At 41.2% G+C, this 25362-nt stretch overlaps 1 protein-coding gene across 2 annotated transcripts in view; it reads right to left on the bottom strand.

The window, feature by feature from the left end:
- Positions 1 to 549: 549 nt before the first annotated feature.
- The window catches only part of GLRA2 (glycine receptor alpha 2), a 135363-nt gene continuing 110550 nt past the window's right edge, over positions 550 to 25362 (bottom strand). For both annotated transcript variants that reach the window (XM_050905870.1, XM_050905878.1), the window contains exon 9: positions 550 to 828. In XM_050905870.1, coding sequence (XP_050761827.1) covers positions 550 to 828 — 279 coding nt within the window. The remainder of the gene's footprint in view (positions 829 to 25362) is intronic.

Raw genomic sequence — 25362 nt, 5'->3', positions numbered from 1 at the left:
TTTTTCTTTTTTTTTTTCCTCTCCCCTATCAGTAGAAATAATTTACAACCCACAAAAGGACTCCTTGGTGAAACCACTAACTACAGACATGGTCATGGAATGTAGCTCAGTAGACTTGTTTCAAATAGAAAGGCAACATTATCCTGAAAAAGTTTGGTCCTCTTATAACTCACTGTACTGTAGCCACCACAGTCGCTTGGTAGATGTTTTGGGAGAATTGTTTGTTTTCTGATTCTCTTTTGTTTTGAAAGATAATACCTTGGTGATAAAGCTGGGTAAAATTTGGCCCCATTTACAGATGTCTGATCAATGCTGACTCTGGAAGACCAACACTGAGAGTATATAGGGGGAACCCTCATTGACTGGTCTCACATCATATTTTTTCATGCAATCACTTTTCCTTCTATACTTCTTTTCATCTTTGTTCATTTTTTATTCAGTGTCCTGGGAGGGGGAAAGAAACCCTTAGTCCAAATGACAGAAAGACATTTCACTGTTTATTTACATGTGGAACACTTTGGCTAAGAAGTCCTGGTGAACCAGAGTTGCCTATTTCTTGTGAATGTCCTCATGCCGTATAATTTTGTATGTAATCCAGTAAAAGATGTTGAAAATGAGGAAGGCGAGTGGGAACGCAGCACGGGATATTGTATCAATCCTTTTTGCACGGTCAACAAACTTCTTTTTGATGGAATCTGAATCCTTTGGTGGTGCCGGAGGTGGATTGGGTGGAGTAGCCTTGACTGCTGTGCCATCTTTGACTTGGAGGCAGTGACCCATGCCATAGCCACTGAAATTGAATCGACTGTCCCGAGCAACTTCATCTTCCTGGAGGATAAAGAAGACAAATAAGACAGACAATCACCTGTCTATCGAGCACGCCATACTTGAGTAGTTGAGGTGCACCCCTCCAAAACACCTAAGCAAATTAGCTGGTTAAGGTATGATACAAAGTCCAGGTTTCAAAGACAAGCAAGCAATTAAAAGTCACATAAAACTACATGGAAATTAGGTGACTGCCAGTATTTGTAAATCAGAGCTTTAATTTTTCTAGCTATGACTAAATCAAGTGCCCTGAGCAGCAAGCTGTATCCCAACACCATACGGAAGAGACCTGACTCCACAGGTTTCTCATCACTTTCCTTGGGCTTGCTGTGAGGAAACATGGACATGTTGGTAACACGGAGTCTGCTCCGGCTAGGTTGAATTGAATGACACAGAGATCCAGGGGCCCAAGCTCATGGCAATGTGTATCCATTGCTCAATCTAATCGCAGCCTTGCACCTGCATCTCCGATCTACAAAACAAGGATCGATCACAGTCCCCCCTTGCTCACACGAGCACTCTGACAATCAATACTTCAAAGTGCACTGGGCACTTGGATTTAGTGGTAACTGGGAGTTAGGTGCAATAGTGTGAGCTAATATACCACCATCTTGCAGAAATCCATTCTCTTTCTTGTCTGAGTGGGTGATATTTGTTTTTGGAGAGGTGAGTAACTGCCACTGAACTTTATCACCATGATAACTGTGTGATGAAAGGTTTGTGACTGTGCTGGTAAATTCTCACTGCCATTTCTCCTGTCTGATAGCACAATAATACACAAGTTAACAGTTACTGGCAGCCCTCCATGAATGATTCAAAACCAACAAACAAGCAGCTCTATTCTTTTTCATTCCAGCAGGGATGAATTGTAGGTCCAGCAGCTTGCCCTAGTTAAAGACCTTCTCTTCGATTGACAAATATTTCATTGTTGACTTAAAATGACCGCTTCTTGGGCTCACAAGGAGCCCACTCCCTCACAGGGAATACTCCCTCATATCTCTCACTAAACCACAGCCTTCTGATCTTAATAGAGAATCAGAGCCTGCAAGAAAAAAACATTACAGCAGCAAGATATTGAATAAGGAGTACATTTGCTGAACTTGGGGGTGGGGAGGGAGGATAATTTACACCTATTCAGGATGTAAATCACTGCTCCTTCACAGAAGCACCTCTTTCAATAATTGCACTTTTCTCTCTCCCCAGCTCCAGCATTGGAATTGAATATATCACCAGACTTGCTCTCCTTACCTTGGAGCTGACACACAAATGTGAATAACAAGTAGTGTGATCCAAGGCTACCAAATGAGAAATAGTCACTCTGACTGCTTATGACATTGAGTGCTTGTGGAAGGAGGATAGGCAGTAAGCAGTGCTTTGGAGCCCTTGTCACTTCAGCCTGAGGACTGTTCTACAGTGTACCCATGAGCAGGTGGAAAATTGCAGTATTGCAAGGCTGTTTGAGCACTTATCCAGGGTTTATATCCCTTTCATTTCAAAAGCTCACCATCATTAAGAAAAAAAAGCATGGTCCTCTCCTTTTTCAATTTTATTTATTTACAGTTTGCAGTCCCTCTGTGAAAACTCTGAAATTCTGCTTGTCCTAGTGATTATAAATATGTAGAGTATTTTAAACATGAACCCACTGAGACCTAAGTTCTGGATAGTCTTATAGGCAAGGCTTCTCTTGCATGACTTAATAACACCACAAAGTCCCCCAATAATACAGGGAACTGCCTTCCTCACAGTGCTTTCCCTTTTACTGAGTTTGAAGGATAAAATGCATGCCCAGGACACAAGAGGTGATTAAAAAGGGTAACAGATTTCCAGCATCTGTGTTGCCATATGTACTTCACTCATTTTTTAAAAAAATATTTTTTGTTACTCCTGAGGGATCTATGGGAGGAAAAAAAATGCACTGAGCTCAACACAGGACTTGGAGAGTCCCAGCTTCCACTGTGCCCTGCTGGGTCGCATCTTTGTCGCGTTGGGGCTGAGCAATTCATCTTCAATGTCACAGCCCTGCTTCTGAGCTTACACTGTTGTAACTCGAGTGGGAAGCTATCTGAGCTTAGGGACAGGGATGTTTAAATCGCATTCTTTCAGGTCTTCAGCACCCAACCTTTAGCTGTAAGGAGCTGCTTGTTTCCCGATGGGATTTAGAGCCCTGCTTTTCCCCCCACAGACAGCTGGCTGTGCCACTTCTTTCTCTGGGAAGTGCGCCCAGTCCCCATGCTAGTTTTTTATTTAGGACTCCAGTACATGCTGACTTACCCTGTATACAAGAGATATAGCATTCACCTGGGGTATGAGGAGCTCATGCTCAGTTTCCTTCTCTGCTTGAGCAGATTTGAATCTCCTTCTCCCCGATAAATCTCTGGATCAGGGATGTTAGCCATTCTCCCAAATGGAGCTGTTTGCTGGTTACAAAAAAGTGTGTGTTTATGTAGCTTTTTTTCAACCTTTATCAGAAAAACTTTTTTCAAAGACTAAATAATTAATTAAGAGAATGGCACTATGTTTCTACCCTGCCACTTGTTTCTATGTTTGATATTGCACTCTTACAAAAACAGCACTGGAGACACCTAAGCTGTAGCTGTTGCGATCATCTAAGTGCCACTGGAAGCGAGCAAAGCCACAGCCCTTACAGCCCCACCTCTAGCCCCGGAGGTGCTGCAGCTCCATAACCACCACGTGATTTTCAGCAGTAAAATCCCCCAGGAGCTGAAGGGGCTTTGCAGTCTGGCACCTGCCTGCCCTCTGAGCGCTGCCAGCATCTGCAGTCTCACAGGCAAGACCTGACCCCATCAGAGCTCTCCCACCTGACCAGACATCACCTGAAAGACCTCAGGGTGGTGAGGTCTCTGCCCTTTCCAATGAAGTTGGCCAGTAGTGTTGGAAATTAACAATGAAACCCTGCAGAGATCAAGACCCACATGTCTGTGCTGGGACGATACTTTTCCCATGAGACTGCAGAGTCGGGCTTGTGTCCTATTGGGCCTCTGAGCCCTTAAACCGGTTCCACCCAAAACGCAACAGCGAGGACAGAAAGACTTCCTCCCTGCTGCTGAAGGGAGCAGGGGGTCAACCCAAGTGTTGGAACTTCATTGTCCACGCTGCTTGTGGGTTAGCTCACGCCGGCGTGGACCATGGCAACAAGATTTCTGCCAGATGAACCTGCTCCACTGGGGACTAATGCTACATGCTGCGGTCATGAGCCATGTGGTGATAGCTGGCCTCAGGAACAATAAAATCCCCGATGTGATTTACTTTAGCAGTATGGATGTAGTTAAAAAAAACACCTCTAAAACACCGTAATGTTATGGCAAAGCTACAATTTGACATTTCACATTATCTTCCAACTTTCTCTTACATATAAAGGATTTTAGGAGATTAAAGGATTATGGAGAAAGAAAACCAAATTTGATCCTTTGACAAAGAGAACCCTTTTTTATCATGTTTCAAAATGTGACATGAAGAACTGACCTCAAGTGCTTTCCCTTAACATAATGGATATGTCTTCCTTTAACCTAGAGGCCTGGTGAACTACTGGGCAACCTACCCAGGGCACCTTCTGATGGGGCTGCAGAGCGACTCTTCATTTTCAAGGTCATATTCAGTTCATACCATCTGACATACCCTACCATGGAGACTCATCCAAAGATAGTCTTCAACCTGTGCTGTTCACCAGCTTAGTCGCTGGTAAAATAGTCTAAATGACTTTGTAAACATCTCTATCATTATTTTAATCAGATTGCACATAAAACTTACTCATTTTAAACCAGACAGGATCTCAGTTGCTTAAATCCCAGGCTATTTATGTTTTTACAGATTTTAAAACCAAAATCAAAGAGCAGCTGGAAGCCACTGGACATCAACTGGAGTGGGCAGAATCCACTGTCACTGAAGTCATTAACTTTATCCTTCTAAAGGGATGTGAAGTTAGTCTTGCATAATACGTAGTCATAACTCAATCTGTCCTTGATAAAGACATAGGAAAAAGGGTCACAAGCTAGGATGAGAAACAGAAAAGAAATAAATAACAAGATGAAAGTGTTATTTTGCTGGTTTCCTCTCAGATGTTCACACTCCTGAGTATTTTAGAACAATTAACCTTTGAAAACTAATTACATTTCCTGAGATTTTGGCAAATGCTTTCTACAGATGCTTTTTCAACAGCATAGGTTTATGTGTATTATCTTATGATGTCATAATGAACATGCTTAGATGTTGGCTTTAAACAATTTTCATCAAACAAGAATTACATTTTTTTCTCAATTTTTAATTTCCCTTTATGAATTTAGTCATTTTCTGTGCTTTACAAAGTAATGGCATTAGATTCTCTTGACTTAGCTTTACAGTAGGCAACATGTAAATCAGGGGGGTTATATTTCTGACATGGTTTTCTTTCTTCGTCTTCCATCTTTATAAAGCTTTTATTTCTACTTCATCAGGTCTAGAATGTAATTCATACTACTAACTTCACACCAAAGCAATCAGGAATGGTGTCGTGGTTTAACCCCAGCCAGCATCTCAGCACCACGCAGCCGCTTCCCCCTCCCCCTCCCAGTGGGGTGAGGAGGAGGAAAGAGGGGAAAAAAAGTAAAACTCATGGGTTGAGATAAGAACAGTTTAATAACTAAAGTAAAATATAATACTAACAATAGTAATAATGAAATATAATAATAATAGTAATGAAAAGGAATACAACAAAAAAGGAAGGGGGGGGGGGGGAGGGGGGGGGGGGGAAACCAGTGATGCATAATGCAATTGCTCACCACCCGCTGACCGATGCCCAGTTAGTTCCCAAGCTGCGATCCCTGCCTCCCAGCCAACTCCCCCCTGTTTATATACTGGGCATGACGTTCCCTGATATGGAATACCCCTTTGGCTAGTTCAGGTCAGCTGCCCCGGCTCTGCTCCCTCCCAGCTTCTTGCACACCTGCTTGCTGGCAGAGCACAGGAGACTAAAAAGTCCTTGGCTGAAGATAAGCGCTACTTAGCAACAACTAAAACCTCAGAGTGTTATCAACATCATTCTCACACTAAATCCAAAACCCAGCACTGTACCAGCTACTAAAAAGAAAGTTAACTCTGTCCCAGCCGAAACCAGGACAAATGGGAAAAACACTTTAGAAAATCTAGTCCATTCAATGCCTCACATGCACAGCTTTCTGTACAATGTATTCTGAAGTGCTTTGTCCTGACCACTTTTAAATGTTTATTGTCAGCATTGACTCAGTTTTAACAACGAGGAAAATGAGAGAGAGTCTGGCTTCAAACAGTGTATTTAATTTACTCTCTGATGTGATTTATTCGTTTAATTTTGCTACACTTTTTCCAACATATGGTGGGCAAACGATTTAAAAGACTATCTGGTTTAATTAAATTTCAAGGACATAGGAGATTAATTTTAGGTATAGGGTAGAGAACATCAGAGAAATTTTCCTTTTGGCATTCATAAGCACAAAGTTAGAAACCCACAATAAATTCAGACTTGAATGCAAAATGGAATCAATAGGAATTAAACACCAAAATAGCTTTGGAGACTTAATTCCTAAGTCATCTCTATGATTTTGAGACACCTCCCATCTCTCAGTACTTTACATAATTCACAGTGTGGTTTTGCAAAGACAGTCGTGCTCACATGGTTTCAGTTCTCAGGAGTCATTGACTATGTGGATGAAGGTAGTTCAGCTGAGAAGCATGTTTGGACTTTCAAATCCTCTGGTTCCCCACAGAAAGCTTTTACAAAGCTAAATTGTCAGGAGACAAGAGGGAAGGTCCTTTCATACATTAACTGTTTAAAAGGCAGTAATGGAGTTTAGGAGTAAAAGATCGATTTTGTAACTGAGGGATTTGCTGGAGGGAATCCCCAAGAATCTGTGCGAGAACCAGTAACAAGGAAGAGATTTATAAATGAGCTGGGACAAAAGTTCCCAAGGGAAGGTACGCAGGTGAAACAGCCTATTCAAAGTGGACAAATTTAAGCCAGGCTTTCCAGAAGGATTTCTAAATGCTGAGTAACAAAATGGCAGTAAATGAAATACAGGGTTAATAATTGCAAAAGATGACCCTAATTGCACGTAGACAGTAATGGGCTCAAAATTGGTTCTTTCCCGGGTGGGAGTTCGGGGAATTACCACGTGGATGATTCTGACAACATTAGTCCTCTGCTAAGCAGCAGTCAGGCAACAGGCAAACAAAATAGAAAACGTCATTCTGCCACTTTATCCACTCACAGTGTGATCAGTTTTTGAACACAAGGCGCATTTCTGGTCGCTCGAAGTCGGTAAAGCAGAATTAGATAAAATACAAAAAGGAGCAGCAAGGATGACAAAAGGCTTTTTCTGCATGAGAAGCAACAAAGTAGATGAGATCTCTTCATCTTAGAAAAGCTGTGTTTGGGGGAGGGTGTCACAGAGATCATAAAATCATGGTGAAAATTAATAAATGGAAGGAAAATGAGTAAGTTATGTTTTGGGGGGAGTTTTATTGTTGCTTTTTTTCAATGCAGGAAATAAGATAAAACACAATAACACCATGAAGGAGAAAGGGAGAACTGATTTTTTAAAAGGAAGTTATGTTTCATTTACATGTGTAAATCATTGTGCGAAAACATTTCAGACAGTGAAAATGGCACAATGACACAGATTCATAGGTCCATGTGCAGCTATTGAAAGTGCAACCTAGGTCAAGCAAAAGTGCACCCTTGGTTGCTTATTTTCAGAAGACAGAAAAGTCCTTCTAGGTTTGGCTTGGAGCTTTTAAATACAATTTGTCTCAATATCCATGCCTGACCACTGCTGGACAAAGGATCATGGAACAGGAGCCATTCCTTCTCACCGAATATGGCAAGTCCTATGGGAATTCAGGTCTTCCACCTCTTGATACTATGCCGGGAGCTGGAGCCAATGTTGAAATGTCCTGCATTTCCCCTAGTTTTTAGTACTTTGAGTGTCATGTTTTTCTTTCCACATAGTTCTGCCTTGAGGCTAAATCCTACTGATACAGAAAGAGATGACTCTTACATAGCAAACCTATGTGTTCCAGTTTCTTAGATGGGGGTAAAAGGGAAGATGGAACAAGCCCTGGTGGCATTTGGTAATAAAGAGGTCACTAACAAACTTCTTTGGTTTGTTCCACCCTGAAGAGTTCTGGATCTGAGCTCACCTATGCCAGATGCCATTCCCACTCCTCCTTAATCCAGGCTTCAGAGGAGCAGAAGATGATGTAAAATTGTCACTTTCTCACCTCAATCCTGCCCAAAGTATAGATCAAACACTTCCCAGAATTTGGCCTAAGTATTGTTTTTCCTAAATATTCACCAAGATGTTTCATCAAAAACATAAGCAGTCTCTGACAGATCCTACTGCGTAATGCTGCTCCATCAGAACCCACCATTCTGTGTGTGATGACAGTGGTGTTCACCCCTTTTCTACCTCTCTTAACACCGATTTTCCTGCTCACTGAGGTTTGTTTTTTCTCTCATTTGGACACTCATGCCTTATAAAATCTAAGTAAAACAGATCTTGTATTATAAATAGCACCGACATTTTAATTAATGGAAGAGAAATTGGTCATTGTTGTGTTCGGTAAGGGTTTCCAATGGACAAATTTAGGTTTGTTTTAGAAAGCTGTGTTTAATAATACCTCCTATCTCCAATAAACAGCAGAAGAATCTCTGAAGCATGAGTGATTTACTTACTTATTCTGTAAGAACAGCAAGTGAACTGTTGTTAATACAATAATGAAATGGTAGTTAATGTGGCTTTGCCCTCTTCAAGTAGGAATTGAACATTATCCAACTGAAAGAGTAATATAATTTAAACATGTTGTGGAGCAAAAATATTTTCCTGGCTTGAAATATCTTTAAGTGGAATCTAGATTTTTCAAGGATTACTTTAATAATAAAGATTATACAGTCAGTAAGGGTGATCAGTTTGTTAAAAAAAGAAAAACAGATTTCCCTTTTTCTTTAGTAAAGCAAGGCTTCCTTCTTTCAGTTTTGCAAATGCTGTTAATGTAAATTTCTTATTCAACTTCATGTTTTATATATAATATAATTAATATTTTAATTTTGGGGGAGGGAGGGGAGAACCAGATGAACTGCTGTTTTGCAAAGCATCATAGATGTTATGACAGAGAGTTATAGCTCCTAAATAAGAGCAGATGTATTCCTGACACAGTGTCTTGGTTTCCCTTTGTTTTAAATGAAAGTAAAGCCTTAAAGTATCCAGACACAGTGATCTGTGAGTGTCTTATAGACGTAATTTGCCTGGATATTAAATCCTCTCAGGACAGTGAAGTCTGGACACTTGACTGCTCTTGGATAACTCTTCTGCCAGTCTCTCTGATGAAAGCAGAGGTTTGCCAGTTTATCAGTGGGAACGGCACATTAGTCCGTTTTACATCAGACAAATACAGGTTAATGACCTAGATTGAAGGATAATCTGCTCTGACCAGAAATCTGTCGGATACAGGGCAACTAACTTCTGCTCATGCTGTCTGCATTCAAGGCTGAGCAAACTGTAAAGCTAGTGTTCAAATATGCAACTATTTCAGCTAGAACGTGGAATAGCGGTTAATGGCCACACCAAAGCAAAATAATGTAAAGCAAGACTGTACTTCCTAAAATTTTAGAACCTCAAAAATCTAAAACACCGAGGGAAATGTACCTAAAATTCACCTTTTCTGCTTTCTCTTGCTTTCTGCAAAACATCTGCCCCAGGAGAGACGAGACAGGGCACCAGCAGACTCTCTCACCTGCCTCCTGTTGGCAGCGTTCAAGCCCCAGCCTCCGACTTCAGCCCTCTCCTGCTCTGAAACCTGCTGCAGGGCCAACACCGCCCAGCAAGTCCCGTCCCAGGACAAGGGTGCACGGCGTTCCCGGCTGTGTGACAGGCTTGGGGAAACTGCCACCTCAGCATGTGGGGCACCTGAGCTCACAGCCCCCAGTCACGGACCGGGATATCTGAGCACCTGCCTCCCCAGGATTTTTCCCATCAGGTTCTCTGGTGCTTCTCTCCAAGCAGATTTAAATATTTTGGGGAAGATGGTTTTTATTGCACTTTTGGGAAATTTCTCACTGGCCACTGCCTCAGCTGTAATCACCTTAAACAACTTTGTTAGAGCACCCCCGTGCCCTGACCATGACATCTCAGAGTACCTCATTTGTCAAACAGTCAAAATTAAAAAAAAAAAAAAGAAAATAGTGTATATGTGCGTACAGGGCCCATAAACGGCACTCGTGATTTGATTAATGCAGATTACCCTCTAGAACAATGTACTGCTGGAGATTTTTTCAGGCTCAGGTTTTGATTCCCTCAGCTCCCCCAGTTTTTGGGGCCAATCTGCAGCCCACTCCGCGTCAGGCCAGGGACAGCGGACACCGTCCTCCCCGCTTGGGCCAGGGCTGGGGACAAAGCGCTGGGACCTGTGGCATCCGTGCCCCTTGCTGAGCACTGGCTGTCTCCCGCTCAGTGCCGGGAAGGGGAAGGGGAAGGAAGAGGCTTTTTTCCTCTCTGTTGGTGGATTCTCTCCTTCAGGCCATTTGCTACAACAAACACCCAGAACAAACCCCAGCAAACGCAGATGAAGATTACCAGAGTTTTCTCAGACATTCATGCATTTCATTTAGGCAAATACTACACAAAACAAATTAAATATTGCAAATTATATTAATAATTTAAATTCTGTAGCTAAGAATAGTCAAGAAGATCTGAATAATCTTAAAGTGTTCACATGCAAATTTTATACGTTTTGTGTGTGGGTTTTTTTTTTTCCTGAGGAGACAAGTCACCTTATAAATAAATGCCTTCTTTTTCCAGTTATAACTTCTTAATACTAGACTCCTAATAAATAAAGTTTTGGGGTTGGTTTTCTTTTCTTATCTTCTATTACTCAAATTATCCTTTCTGGCTTTGCATATCATTTAGTTCTTGTTGTCAGCCAAGATCCCAATCTGGATTTCTCTTGCTGTTTTTACATAGCTCTGAAGCGTGATTGGGTTAAACAAAGTATTTGCCAGCTATATCTGCACTTCAAACTTGTTTCTAAAATTAAATTGTTGCATCTTAGAAAATCTTGACTGTTTGAATGTATTAGAAATTTACTACACAAATAGACTTCTGTATTTTCATTTTGATTTGCTTCTATGAGGGTTGCTCTATAAAACTCTGATATTATTTATTCACAGCAAAATAAACATTCATCATAAGGTAAAAATCAATGGCACTCAATGCTATAGCAACTTGATAGTGCAATCTTTACACAGAATTGTTGGGGGGGTTTTCTCATCTGGTAAGTAATAAATCCACAAATCCTACAAGGTCATTGGAAGTATGCGCACAACGGAAATGAAATAAGATTTAATTTAAAATGGGTTTGATAGTTTTTCTTTTACTGTATTACACACACACACACATAAAAATACACACTCACACAGTCTGTATACACCCACACATGTAGATATGTGTACATAGGTATACATGTGGGCATCTACTTAATTTAGTCATCTAACGCCTTTTGTATTCCCTAAAGGTGTTTATTAGTGTGAAGTCCACCTAGTGAGAATTTTTGTATTCCAGCTTAAGGTTAGGAGCTCTCTCCAGAGCGTTTATCAAACTGCAGACTCCATTTTGAATAACTTCTCAAAATGCTAACTTTTCTGCTAGCTTTTCACCTTCAGATGGGAATGTGGTTCTGAGGAGCAGGGATACAGAACACATGGGCAAAGGTCATTAAACCTTCCCAATCCTCTCTGCCCGTGAACAGGCTCTTTGGTGGGGTGCTGGCACGTCTCCAGGAGGACCATCTGTCCAGGCCAGTAGCTAAGCAACAGATCGCCTGGTGATGGACTTTTATTACTTGGCAAAACTGATTAAAGCATAACCTGAAACAATAGATTTAATAGTATATAAGAAAAGTCAGTACTGAGAGGTACAGGCAGATGAAATGCAGAAGCATGGCTTATAGCAGTGGAAGAGGTATTTTTGGGAGAGGATCTCAGACACTCATCTGAACTCAAGTTTTGCTCAAGAATATCAAGCAAAACGGGAGAAGAAATGTACGATTAATTTATCTAGAGGAGAAAGCACAAGAATAACACCAAAATAAAGGGTTGCTATGCCAGCAGCCTTCCTGAAACATACATGTTGTATGTTTCATCTTTTACATGTCCTGGAGTAATTCTAAATCAGTGTTTGCAGTGCTGGAGCTCTGGAGAAACCTGTCCTTGGGTATACTGAGGAGGTTAGGACTCACTTTGAGGGCCTACGACAACCTGACCTTGAGGTTCTACTTTTGTGAGGGGATAACACCTGGGGAAGGATTGTGTTCAGAAAATATGCCAATAAGCCAGAGAAAGAAGCAGTGCAGGAGCCCCCCGAGACAAAGGGAGACCCGGCAGCATGGGTTTCTACTTCACTGGACATCCAACAGCCTCATGAGTACCAGGCAGGAGCACTTTACCAGGATCAGACAAGATGATGGGTTTGGGGGCAGCCTAAATACTACACAAAAGGATATCACACACACTGTGCAGTTATAATGAGTGGGCATTAACCTGATTTGTTTGTGCTCTGACCTGGAAACGTGAATGGGGTCTTAAAACCACTAATGTGAAACACAGGCAAATTGATTAAGGAAAGGGTGTTCAATAGCTACTCTTGGTCCTTTTGCTTCCCTGTCTTCTTCCTTCTGCACCTGTCTCCTCTTCTTGACTCCTTTTCTACTTTTTTCTGCCACACATTTTGCCTCACTAATTCTCAGTTCTGCTCTTGCCTACCTCCTCTTTAATGCTTTCGTCCTCACTGATTTCCAAATATGTGAACTCCACCTTCTGCTTGCAAAATTCAGTTCCTTCTTCAACCCCTATCTGCTCTTGCTCCTTTCTGCTCTTTGCCGCTAAATTATCCTCCTCCAAAGAAAAGACAAATCATAAAAGTAGAGCTCCACCTTGCCAAGACCACCTCTGAACTGAGGGGTGTTATTCTACCTTTTAAGAATAACCAGGAAATTGTTGATTTTTTTAAAATTAAAACCTTCCACTTTTGGATATCCACAGAGCTCCTAATTGCTCAAAGAGTTTCTAGTATCACAAAGCATTTTAAAATGTATCGCTTCTCGTTTGTACTACTGTTCATGACATACAGTATGCCCCATTGCTGGCATGGAAAGCTGAAGATTGTCGAGTGCGTCAGCCCATGGAGCATTCTGTGCCTTTGTTCTGACCGCCCAGAACGTGCAACATGAACCATTTGGAGGCTTTGGAAAATGAATACAGTGAGTGCTGCAAAACCAGCAAATGGGATTTCGTTTTTATTCTAAGTTTAAAGCTCAGCAAAAAAAGTTGTTGTTTGTGCATGGTACATGTTGTTCTAGTCTACTGAAAACTGAGTAACGTGGTAGTGTATGCAAATAGTAATAGATTAAAAATTTGGCATGCTCTGGAATACTCCAATGACATGTCCAATCACAGCAGTACCATCTGCTTTTCCTTATATGTGCTAAATTTATAACACTGTGCTAATTTCTCTATTAGTTTACACACCACCTTCAGGAAATTATACTTAACAGATAAACAATATTTGGGCTTTGTGACTTATCTTTAGCAAACAGCTAGTAAATGTCTCTCCAATTACTCTCAGCTCTCTTCTTAGAGAAAGGAGTTTAGAAATCAATAACATCGATTATGTACTCTTTTTATCCCTGAAGGAATGGCAGCTACTTGCAAGTCAAATGTTATTTCCCTAAGTTTTTGCTCATGCTAGAATTTTGACAGACCAAAAGGAGGTCAGACTTTCACCTGGAGCTTGGACACCAGTAAAACACAAGAAGCTTGGTGTTGTATAGCTAAATGAAAATGAACCCCTTCTGTATGGAGTGGAAATTTTACCAGATTGCTAGCTGTACCTTCTCTTCAGGTGGTGTTCAATTTGACGTTACAGAGAATACCACCTTACTGATCAACACCATAAACAAACCTACAAAACACATAGATATATTATCCCTGTAATTTGGAAAGAAAACAAAAGTAATGGAAGAAGACCCATGGAGTCTGCACTATATTGGCAATATCCCCCTCCTCATGCTTGCTCACTGACACTGAAGCATGGGAAGACAGAAGACCAGGCAAGGAGAGGCTCCTTTCGATGGCCATCCGGGGATTTCTACAAGTCCCTTGCCCTGTTGGCTTTGTGGCTGGATGGTTTACTGATGATCCCAGAGCTCATTTGCAGTGTCTCTGCATGATGCTGCGCTGAATCATTTCTCCCCACAGGATGAAAGGCTGAGTTATACCTTCTTTGGGTCTGAGGGGAGCAGGTATTTCAAAGTGCGAGACCATTGAACCATCACCTGAGGGGACAGCTGTCTAGAGGATATTTTAAATGTGTTTGACACACTTAAATAGATGGTCTCAGCTTGCCAGTCTTGGAATGGCTCCTAAAATAAACGTCAATATAAAGAATAAGGCAATTTGTTTTAGATGATTAAGAGAATCTGGCTCATATATCCAAAGTGTGACAATTCCAATCACATCTTCATTTCAATTTACAGGAAAGAAATAAACTAGGCTTCATTATTGTTCATACTGCTGGTGCTATATATTTGACATGATAATCTACAGTATTAGTCAGTAAATTGACTCACTGGACTGCCCTTGATCATATGCTCCATTTTCCGCTCAGCAGGGCCCTCTCTAACAGCTATATATAACCAGGGAGAAAAAAAAAAAAGAGACAGTTCTCTCTTAGATCATTATAAGCTGATGTTGCGTTCAGTTTTCCTGTTGCTTCAAAGGTTATAAACGATGTGATCTTTTCGCCATCACAGATAATATATGGCTGCTGTTTGTCTGACTCGTCAACTCCTCACACAGAAATCCAATACTCCCCACTTGTCACATATTCGTTTCAGATGTGTGTTCTCTTGCAGGGCCCAAAATGAAATAGTCACTGTATTCCTATCTGCCAGTTTTCAAGTCTTGCCTTGTGTGGTCCTTCCTTGTCAAACCACAGTTGTCACATTAGCAACCCACATGAGTACTTGCAGCAAATGTAAAATCTCCTGATTGTAATTAGAATTCTGCATGCTTTTCTATTAAATAAAGAAAATCATCGTGCATCTTAATCCGTAGCTCTGCTCTTCTGCCACTGTTTTTTAAATGTCTGATTACTGAGCTAATTGCTCAGGCAGGTTGTTTTTAGACTGCATCATGCATTTACGGGTTTTATATCACTGTCAAAAGAAGTATTAATCCTGGCTCCTTATCTATGTGTCAAAAAATTGTTTCCTCAGTCCAGACAGAAGTTAAAATTAGGAGTAACCTCTAAAAGGGGCTGTAGGGTGAAGGGCAGTTTTCAGTGCTAAGAAAGGATGAGAGCACAGACTCAGAAAGCAGACAGCTCAGTAGGAGATTGGCATGAGTTACAAAACACAAACTTGTGTAGCTGTATTTCAGCAGTGTATCTGCAGCTGTAACCTGTGCTGCTGCAGAAGGAAGGGGAACCAAAGAGCCTTAGGATAGAAAGAGCATATCACTACTACTGTCCAGAATGGTAAATAATTGTTCAGAGACTTTTTTGCTGACCTTTGTTCCAGGAGTACTTGCAAGTCAAGGAGAATTATAGGGGGTAAATCAGAAATACTCAACTGCGGGTCAGCATATCCACAAAAAGATATAATTCAGCTCACAGTCTCCCTGAGGAACAATCCCTCACAAATCTCTCTTAAACTCACTCCTGATATATTGGGCACATTACAGAAGAAACTCTTTAAGAGCACTGATTAATATTTTCAGCAACTGTAAATCTCCCAGCGTACTGCCTGGTGCCGGCTCTGCCAGGTGGCTGTCAAGGGCTCTTCTGGTCCTGTTCCCTGCCATCCTACGATTCTGTGTTTGTAGTTTGAAGAACAGAACAGAAATCAATAACCATCCAGGCCAAACAGCTTTCTGTATGTTATAATGCTTTAAACATGCAAAGAGGCTAAAGTCTAAGCCTCTTTGCTTTGAAGCTTCGAAAGCTGCTGGCAGAAAAGATCCCCAGATTCATATGAATTTGGTACCAATTCCTAAGATATGTTCACTTTGACATGGAAGGCAAGAGGGGAGGACTTGTGGGAGAAGAAAGGTCAAAATTCACATCCCACCATGGCATGCCGATTACCCTTTGGGCACCCCTGTACCCCTGGGGTATGGCACTTTGGGAGTGCAGACGTCTGCCTCGGGCTGAGGCAGCCCGCAGCTCACACAAGAGATAAGGTGTGGTACACCCCCTAAAATACCTTTCTATCTCCCTTCAGGTGAATAAGACCTTACTGCAGGAGAACTAGGTTCTTGTTTCGTAGCTGAAGGAGGTAAATATTTGACAGACTCACGAGAGTCAGGTTGGGCAGCAAGGAACGTACAGCAGTGACAGAAAAAAAGTGAGACTCTGAGAACACTGGCTGGGATGCCACACGCAATAAACCCATCTATTAGCCTCACATGGGGTTCAAAAAATATTTAGGAAATAATAGCTGTTAGGTTCAAACACAGCACCTGATGAAAAAAATCTGTTGTAATGATATAAGTCTGATATTCAATCCCAGCTACGCAAATACCCACAAGATAACTCGCCAAACAAAGTTAAAAGCAGTAACAGAACAAAGAAGGGTGACAAAATCATCAGTCTTCATGCATCAAAAAAAAAAATTCAAATAGATTATTTTTAAAACAAGGTAACACAATATAAGCCACAAGGGAAAGTGAACAAAGATCAAAGAGCAAATAAGAGACAGACAACACAAACAGGCATCCCCAGTATCTAGAAGTAATAGAAGAACAGGAGCATACAGCACCAGAGCATCTTAAAAGAGCTGTCGTGTACTCGGGGAAAAACAACCTCTGTGTAAATTTGAAAAAAAAAGAGTATTTACAGCTAGGGAGCAAGACAGCATTTTCTGTGTCTGCAAAAAGCTACCCTCTCTGGTATTTTTATTACTCTTTCTTCACACTCCTGTTTGCTCCCTATGAAAAAGTACAGTTTATATCTCCACCGTATGAACATCCAGCACAGATAACAGTAAGGGCAGAATAATAAAAGACCAACCCATTAGCAAAAAATACAGAACTGGCTCCACCATAGTTCATGACAGACAAATCTAGGACATCTCCAAAATAAGGAACAAAATAGCAGTGCTCAAAAACATTAAAAAAACCCCAAACAACTGCAACAGCTAGCTAATCAATTGCTTTTATGTAAGATAAGAAGTCAATGTGAAGGTGAAGATTTGGAACAGCAGCACTGACTTAGTGTTTTATGATTATTTTTTTTAAATTGTGGAAGCAAATGATCTTGTTTTCCCCCATTGTTTTTGATTCCTTGCTTGTGTGGGCTAAGGACCACCAGTAGCCTCCCAACCATCATCTGAGAAATCTGAAATGGCAGGATGAAGTTGGCTTATGCTAAGTTCTTAAATATGCTAAATTTGTTTCTGCTTTTGTTCATGTAATTGTACAAACAGAAATACCTCAGATCAGGAAAGAAAACTAGCGTAACTAGCTCTCCTCCTTTCTCTTTCAACCGTGCTCTCCTTGCAGGCACAGTCACTGAACTCAGTGACTCATTTGTTCATGACATATACCAACTGAACCCTGCGAATATGCATTACAATTTGCAAAACCATTAGCCATCCTGTTTGCTTTCATCTAATACACAGCTTTGGTTATTTCTGTTTCTTGATTAACCTCGCACAAGGTCTTCCTCCACTTCCAACACCCTTTTCACTCCTGACGTGCACTCCTGGCGTCTCCAGTGGTCATATGTACTCCTAGTCCCACAAGTACTGAGGAGCTAATACAAACAACTCATAGGAAGTTTAAGAAAAGTGTTTTAATAATTCATAAGTCATCACATTGAACTGACTGCTCTATCCATAAATAGTAAAGGCTACTCATCACAAAAATACCACCTCTGGCTTAGAAAGTCCTTCAGCTGCACAGTCCTGGAGCCCAGGAGGATGCATCGAGGACATATTGCTGTCACACAGAGCTTCCTGCACTAGGCAGAGCCCTGGCCTAACACGGGACAGCCTTCTTGGGGTTTGTCATCTCCAGATGGAGCTTCCCACAGCAAAGAGATGCAGCCGGTTGCTGAACAGCTGCCCCATGACTTTCAAAGCTACACTGGCTATTTAACCGCTAAGTTTGGATAATGACCAGAAGAAATGTTCCTACCAAGTCCCTTTGCCTTCTGACTACAATACAGCATGTTTAGCTTAAACAGGTCACAAGTTCATTTTGCCTAAGATATAAACCTGAAAACAAGAATCTAAATCCAATATTATACCTTTCTGTAGGCATTACTAAAACATTTGCTTACAAGCATTTTTTTAAAAATCTATAATAAATATCTAGTATTTCTGATAGGAATCCAGTTTTAAGGGGTCTGTAATAAGAAATTTGACTATTGCTGGGTAGAAAGATTAAGCTGAAAACAAATGCTACATGAAGAACACATTGACTAGGCTGAAAAGCCAAAAAACAGATTTGCAAACCGGGTAGGAAGAGCAACTAAGCTCACGCTTGGTAGGAAAGGGTTGAAAAGTAATTAAAAAAAGCTATATAGAGCAATAATTTTGAAGGTAGCAAATAAATCAAGAAACAACTAATCCTCTTTAGTTTTGCTAGGGAAATAATTACTAGAAATATTGGTGAGGCTACCTGGAGTGAGAAGCATGATACCCAAACATAAGAGGCTCAGAGACAGAACTAGAATTAATAAATTCAGAAAAGCTGAAGCCCAGGCATGGCAGGACATGCCAGCATATGAGAGCCTGGGGGAAACTGGCAATTACTAGGTAGACAGGCACAAAAGGAATCCAGTGACCTGTGTGGGAAATACAGAGTAAAGCTAATGCAGGGAGAATAACATCTAAATTATGTTATGCCTCCTCTGCTTTTTCATCTTACACACACACACACACACACACACACATACATGCACAAGTACCCAAGGAGGGACCTGTCTGATGGAAGATTAGCCAACATTATGGTCTAGTAAGGAAACTGCAGTTGAGTAGCTGCATAATTTGCCACTGCTCCTCTGTAAAGGATGGGGCAAGAACTTGCAAAACTTGCAAGAAAGGTAATTGTCTTCTGCAAGAGCCACAGGAAGGTTATAGGAAATACCTATATAGCCTATTGGTAGGCCTGGAAAATTATTGAGCAAGAGCACAAAGTGATTTTCAGAAGACTTGAGTATCCACTCATTGGTGTAAATATCTGCAAACACATGAATGCCCCCCAAATTTCGCATGGGAAGTCCTGTGACAGTGGCAGGGTCACAAACCTTTCAAAGTTAGGACAGAGTACTTATGCAGTATAAGCACCCATGCTGCACATGCGATGAAACACATGGGACCAGACAAATAACCTCTTAATTCATCTAACTAGGTATGTAATGGTGAAAAAAGAGTATTAGGACCATGTACATCTTCCAGACAGAAGGTACCAAGGGCTCTAAAAGAGCATCCTGTGATGCACAAGTTCTCTATCTCATCAGCCTGTAGTGGCATCACACTTGATTAGACTTGCTATAATTTCCCTTGCCTGCCATGCTCAGCACAGAAAAAAGCCTACAAGACGAAAATTCTGCAGATGGGGCAAATGAGGAGACTTAGCATCTGGTTCCACACTGTGCTTTGCAAAACCTGAAGACCATGAATGTGGTAAAACTCTTTGGGTTTTTGCATAAATATCTGTTGTATAGCTCTTTCCTGTCAATTTGACAACAGAAACAAACCGTATTAGGAAAGTGAACCCTCCATGGAAGCGCAGGAGAAAGCTGCAATAAGACAACAGATAGATTCATTTCTCAGAAAGTTTGTGCTAGAGAGTATCATCAGGGCTGCTACATGCAGGCACCTGTAAGACTTCACATCCTGAAAAGGAAACGCACAACTTGCTTTCCTAGAATGGCATGCAAGGTCTCACATTTGTGCAACTCGGATAATCTCTAATGAACAGGGTTTGTGATCACCATTCTTAATTAGTTATTCTTTTGACAGATGAAGATTACAGAGCACCTGAAGGCAAGTCTCTACCACCAGCAGACTTGGGAAGGCTTAACGGAAAAATGAACGAATCAGTCACAGGCAGAGCACTTCCACATGACTAGCAGAAAGAGTTACCTCAGAAAACTACATGGAGAACCACTTAAAGAGAGTGAGGTGAGGCACTAAAACAAGGTCTCCTGTCTCCTAGGAGTCTTGTCATGATATCACAGAGAAATTAAAACTTTGGCACCTTGGTAAAATAACTTGCACTTATGCAAGTGGATTATAAATGTGTGTGTACAAATGCACACGCAGTATCTGTATAAGAAATTACATACACAAATTAGAAATTAAATTATTTGAAGAGCTATGCTGTCGCTCAGAGAGAAGTTACAGGCTCGATGCAGAAATTCACAGGTAGGATTCTGGACTTCAGTCACTTCACGTGTTTTGGCAACCACAGCAGCCTTTTCTGACCTTTCCAATCTGTTTCTCCAGGAGCTAAAAACACTCTGGCACACTCAATATGCCAGATATATTCAGTTAGCCACTGGAAAACTGAGCTTTCCAATAGTAAGTCCTTCTTGACATTGATCCTGCTGTAGTAAAGAAGTGTTGTGTGGGAAGAGCCAGGGCTGTGTCATCTCTGAGATGCCACGGGGAGACTGCAGTCACAGAGAGTGGAAGTAGGTAAATTTTTAGTGACCTGTGGTTGGGCTTGGCAAGGAGTTTTCAGATGCTCCCAACTTCAAATGGGTCTTTGTGAGGACTCTGGGAAGACTCAGCAACAACCACTCAGAATATGTGGAGTTTCAAGGTGTTTATTCCTTCCAGTGTAACTATCCCTAGCCCCCTCCTCATGTTGTAGCAAAGAAAATCTCCTTCCCCACCTATCCATCTAGTCCCAGTTGGCCAATTGCTTCTTTTGTGCAAGGCAGATTAGTGTTATTAAAAAAAAAAAAAAAAAAAAAAAGAGAGAGAGAAGAAGAAAATCAAGCCACAAGAGAAATACCCAAGTACGGATATCCATATTTACAGTAAATAACATCTTGCCTTAGCAGTGGATCAAGTGAAATAAACAAGTCTGATCATTAAATCAAACTAAATGTGTCAGAATCAGGCTCTGACTGATCAGTTTACCATAAGCAATGGCTGTCAACTTGAACAGGAATGACTAAACAATGTTGTTTTCCCTGTGGAAAAAAAGATAGAGAAACAAATGGCTTCAGCACCACTTTTTTAAAAGTACTATAAAAACTGGATTTTACTGGAATCCCATGAAGCTTTTCAGACCTTGAGACAGCATGAGGTTTCAACAGCCTAGTTAATATAATTTGGTTTTGCACAATGTCATTTGGACAACATCATTACAGAATGCTTCACAATTAATTACATTCAAATAGCAGCTTCTATCCCCTGTGGAGAATGGGATTAATTGGGTCAGATGTAAATATGCATTTCATGGATCCTACTGAACACTTGCCCATCTCACCAATTTGCCATGTAATTTGATACAACTGGTGTACTGTGCTCTGGAGATGCACAGGGCGAGCACAGTTGCTAGTCAGGGTAGAAATACACAGATACAGCAGTGCTGGTACTCTCAGCCTGCATTGTGCTTGGCTCTAACTGCCCGACCCTTTAATTCTCTTGCAGAAATACTAATTTATTTTTATTCACGCTGAAATACTCTGCTGTTGAAAATGAGGCTTGGGACAGAACTCAGAACTGATATGAAGCATCGTGATGGACCCCTGGCAACGTGGGATCAGAAACTGTTCTCCTCCCAGGTGTCTTCACCCCCGCATTGGAAAGAGAACCTGACCATCACTGCAGTGAGAAACCCTGAGACCAGGGCCTTGTTGGGTCCTGACTCTGGGCAGCTAAAGAGTAAAGATAAGCTACCTACAGGGAAAGAACAAAGGAGCCAATTTTGGGGCGAACTTGTTTCCTTGACCCCTTGTGCAGCCTAAGCCTAAATCTTGGGACTGCAATGGCTTTTCACTCTCTTTCTGGAGTCTTGGGTAGGGGCAGTTTAGGTTAAACATACTTGTCCTGAAGTCCCCTTCCTTCATTTTTGATCATGAAACACGTATTAGCCAATTTTTTCTCTGTTTGTTTTTTTTTTAATGAAATAAAGTGGGCCAGAACACATCCAGCAAAAGAGTCATAATTTTCTAAAATAATCTGAAAAACAAAAGTTTGTGCCTGTGACAGGTGGTTCTTGAAAAGCCACTTCTTGTTTTAAAGCTTTAAAGCATCAAAAATAAGAACACTGTTTCCTGGCTCTTTCTAGCTTCATCTGCCCTATTTTCAGTTTGTACTCTCCCCTAGGTATAATAAAAAATGAGACATTTGCACCCAGCTGGAGAGTACCTTTCATGAGCTGGAAAACCGCAGAGTTCATTTCTGGCGTATTTCCTGCTGTTCATGAGTAACTACCAGGACAAACTCACTCGAGTGAAGTGCAAACTTCGGTCCCCAAGGCTTGTCAGTTCAGAGCTGATCCTTTCAGCCACTGCGTGCTGGCTAGGTACAAGAGAGGACTAGGAGTTTCTAAAGCAAAGTAACGCTACCCAGCAAACAAAAAAAAAACTTTATCAGGTACTCCTTCTGGCTTTTCCAGTCCTACCTGTCTCAGGTGGTGCAGCATACAGTCATTTCGTCATCCCAGATCTGAAATATTGTAATATTACTGTTCTGTAGCCCCTTTAAACTTAGTTTTACAATACTTATATCCTGTTCATATCTTATTTAACATTAAGGATTAATTTGCTGAAGTGTTTGCATGTTGGCCAACATGAGTCATGATACCATATCATGTCCTACTTGGTGCTTTGGTGACGTGCCTGGTCCCTACGGTTTGATTATCTGTCCCCTGCTCCCACAGAGTACTCTGTGTTGTACCTCTCTGATCATTTCAGTGGATATAAAGATTCACCATTCTGCAACCCTACCAACTCCCCATCAGTTCTTTACTTCTTTACTTCTCTGGTTTCCACCACCTCTAGACTAGGCATTTTTTCCATGTCCTCAATTATTTTTTGTTTTTTGTGTTTTTTTTTTTGTTTGGCAGAACTATGAATTTTCTTCTCCTGATTTTGTTCTCCTGGCTTTGCCTCTACTCTGGTACCTGGATTCCATTACTTCAGCTTGTGCACTTGTACTCTACCAGCTTTAATTAATGCTTAGATATTTGGGACTTGATACTTGGAGGTCTTTCTCAGGAAGTGGTATTACACATTCCATAAATTAGTCTCCCTTTGATTACAGACTATTTAATGTGCCTGAATTTTTATTTGGTTTTCAGAGTTCTATCATCACTTGAAAAGTAACTATACTTTTTCTCTTCGGTTTCTTGGTTTGGGGTGAAAAATCCACTCCATATAGTCCGTCATCTTATTGGGTCTGAGGCTGTAAACCACATGAAACACAGATACTTGGTTTGAGTTTTTTTACCTTCCCTCCTTCAATAAGGGAGAGAAAAGCTTCCATTTCACTTTTCACAACACTTGTAAACAGGTCCTTATAAAAACCAATTTCTCTCTTCCACTGTTTCTTTGTCTGTGTTTGCTTTTCACTGGAAAATCTGCATTTCCAGTAAGCTTAGTCTGTCCAAGTGGACAGACTACTCTTACTAGATTTTTTTGATCCATTGCTTCGATACCACCCCCATGGCTGAACTGCTTCTTTTCTTGCAGGTTCCTCTTTCTTTGGGGACTCCCGTCTCTCTTTAGACTTGTGCCTAGAGCTAGACTAAGGATTTATATCAAGATGTTTTTCTAGTTTGAGATGGTGCTTTCATTGAAATGTTTAAACTTACAGTAGTAAGTCCGTTTAATAAACAATAAAAATACTTTGACTGATGTTAACTAGGGCCATTCCTAGCCTATTCATGCTCACAATAAAAAGACAGACAAGGACATTCAGATGAAGTCACAAGGTGACACGGCAGCATGTTGAAATGTATTGTGTCTATTATTTAGCTGGTTCTCTGCAGTTGTATGTGCGACTATAACTTCAAGCTAAATGATCATTTTGGTGTATTTATCTTCTACTGGATTTTTTCTGTGCAGTTACATTAAAGTGCTAATGCAATTGCCCTGGAGAAATAAAAGTAACCACAATATCTTGAGGGTGTTTATCTACAGCAGAAGCTACGTGCTCTTTAATCCGTTAAGTAAGCAAGATGAGAGAGAGAGAGAAAGCCATTCAGACTTGGATTCCTATTTTTCACAATGAAACTCATGTGCTTGAGCTCGCTCAGTGAGTACCAAAAATAGCTCAGCAAAAAGGGCTTTCCTTGAGCACGTCCATTATTCACATGATGCGGCACCTTACATAACGCGAAGTGTGCACGTCATGCCACCAAGTGCAGTGCACATGGATGCTAGCGGGCAAAAATTTCCACCGGGGACAGTAGTACCAAGTGTTTTAAAGGCAAAGCCAGGCTGAAGGCACTGATTTTTTCAATGAGCAAGTCTAGAAAATCTTAGAAAATTGTTTGAGGGGTCTGACAGAGGGATTTCAATATGATTAAAACAGCAGACGTGGCCTCTGAAAATCGGTGTTACTCAACGTGTACCTCTTTTCCTTTTTAAAAAATGGAAATACTGTATTATCTTGACAGTTGCAGTGACTTTGGGCACTTGGGGTACCCGCCTCGCCACCTGTCCTGGTTTCGGCTGGGATAATTTTCTTCCTAATGGCTAGTATAGTGCTATGTTTTGGATTCAGTGTGAGACTAATGTTGATACACTGATGTTTTAGTTGTTGCTGAGCAGTGCTTTCACTAAGTCAAGGACTTTTCAGCTTCTCATACTGCCCTGCCAGCAAGTAGGCTGGGGGTGCACAAGAAGCTGGAAGGGGACACAGCCAGGACAGCTGACCCAACCAAGGGATATTCTATACCATATGATGTCACGCTGAACAATAAAACTGGGAGGAGTTGGCTGTGGAGTGGCGGCCCGCTGCTCGGGGACTGGCTGGGCATCGGTCAGCAGGTGATGAGCAATTGCATTGTGCATCACTTGTTTTGTATATTATTTTATCACTATTATTATTTTCCCTTCCTTTTCTGTCCTATTAAACTGTCTTTATCTCAACCCATGAGTTTTACCTTTTTTTCCGACTCTCTTCCCCATCCCACTGCGGGGGAGCGAGCGAACGGCTGTGTGGTGTTTAGCTGCCTGCTGGCTTAAACCACAACACCACCGGCAGCTCCATCCAGAGACCAGCAGTTCTCTGAAGCACTTGACCAGGTGCTGCCATCTTTGCTTAGTGAAGTTATCCTTTGCTGCTGTAATCGCTTAGTCTCAGTCCCAGCTCTTTCATTTGAAAACACCATTTGTGCCTCCCTTTGCTAATCTGCATGCATGTGAACCTCCCTTGGCTGCAGCATTGTTATTTTTATTGCTCTGTGTTCCCTGCACATGGGATTAAAGTCTGTCACAGCCTCCAGCTGCAGTTTTTCGTTCAAGCTATAAAGTATTGCTTTTA

This window comes from Gymnogyps californianus, chromosome 1 (assembly GCF_018139145.2).
Source record: "Gymnogyps californianus isolate 813 chromosome 1, ASM1813914v2, whole genome shotgun sequence".
Lineage (NCBI taxonomy): Eukaryota > Metazoa > Chordata > Aves > Accipitriformes > Cathartidae > Gymnogyps > Gymnogyps californianus.
The sequence above is the reverse complement of the archived record's forward strand: the minus strand, read 5'-3'. Positions and strand labels throughout refer to the sequence as shown.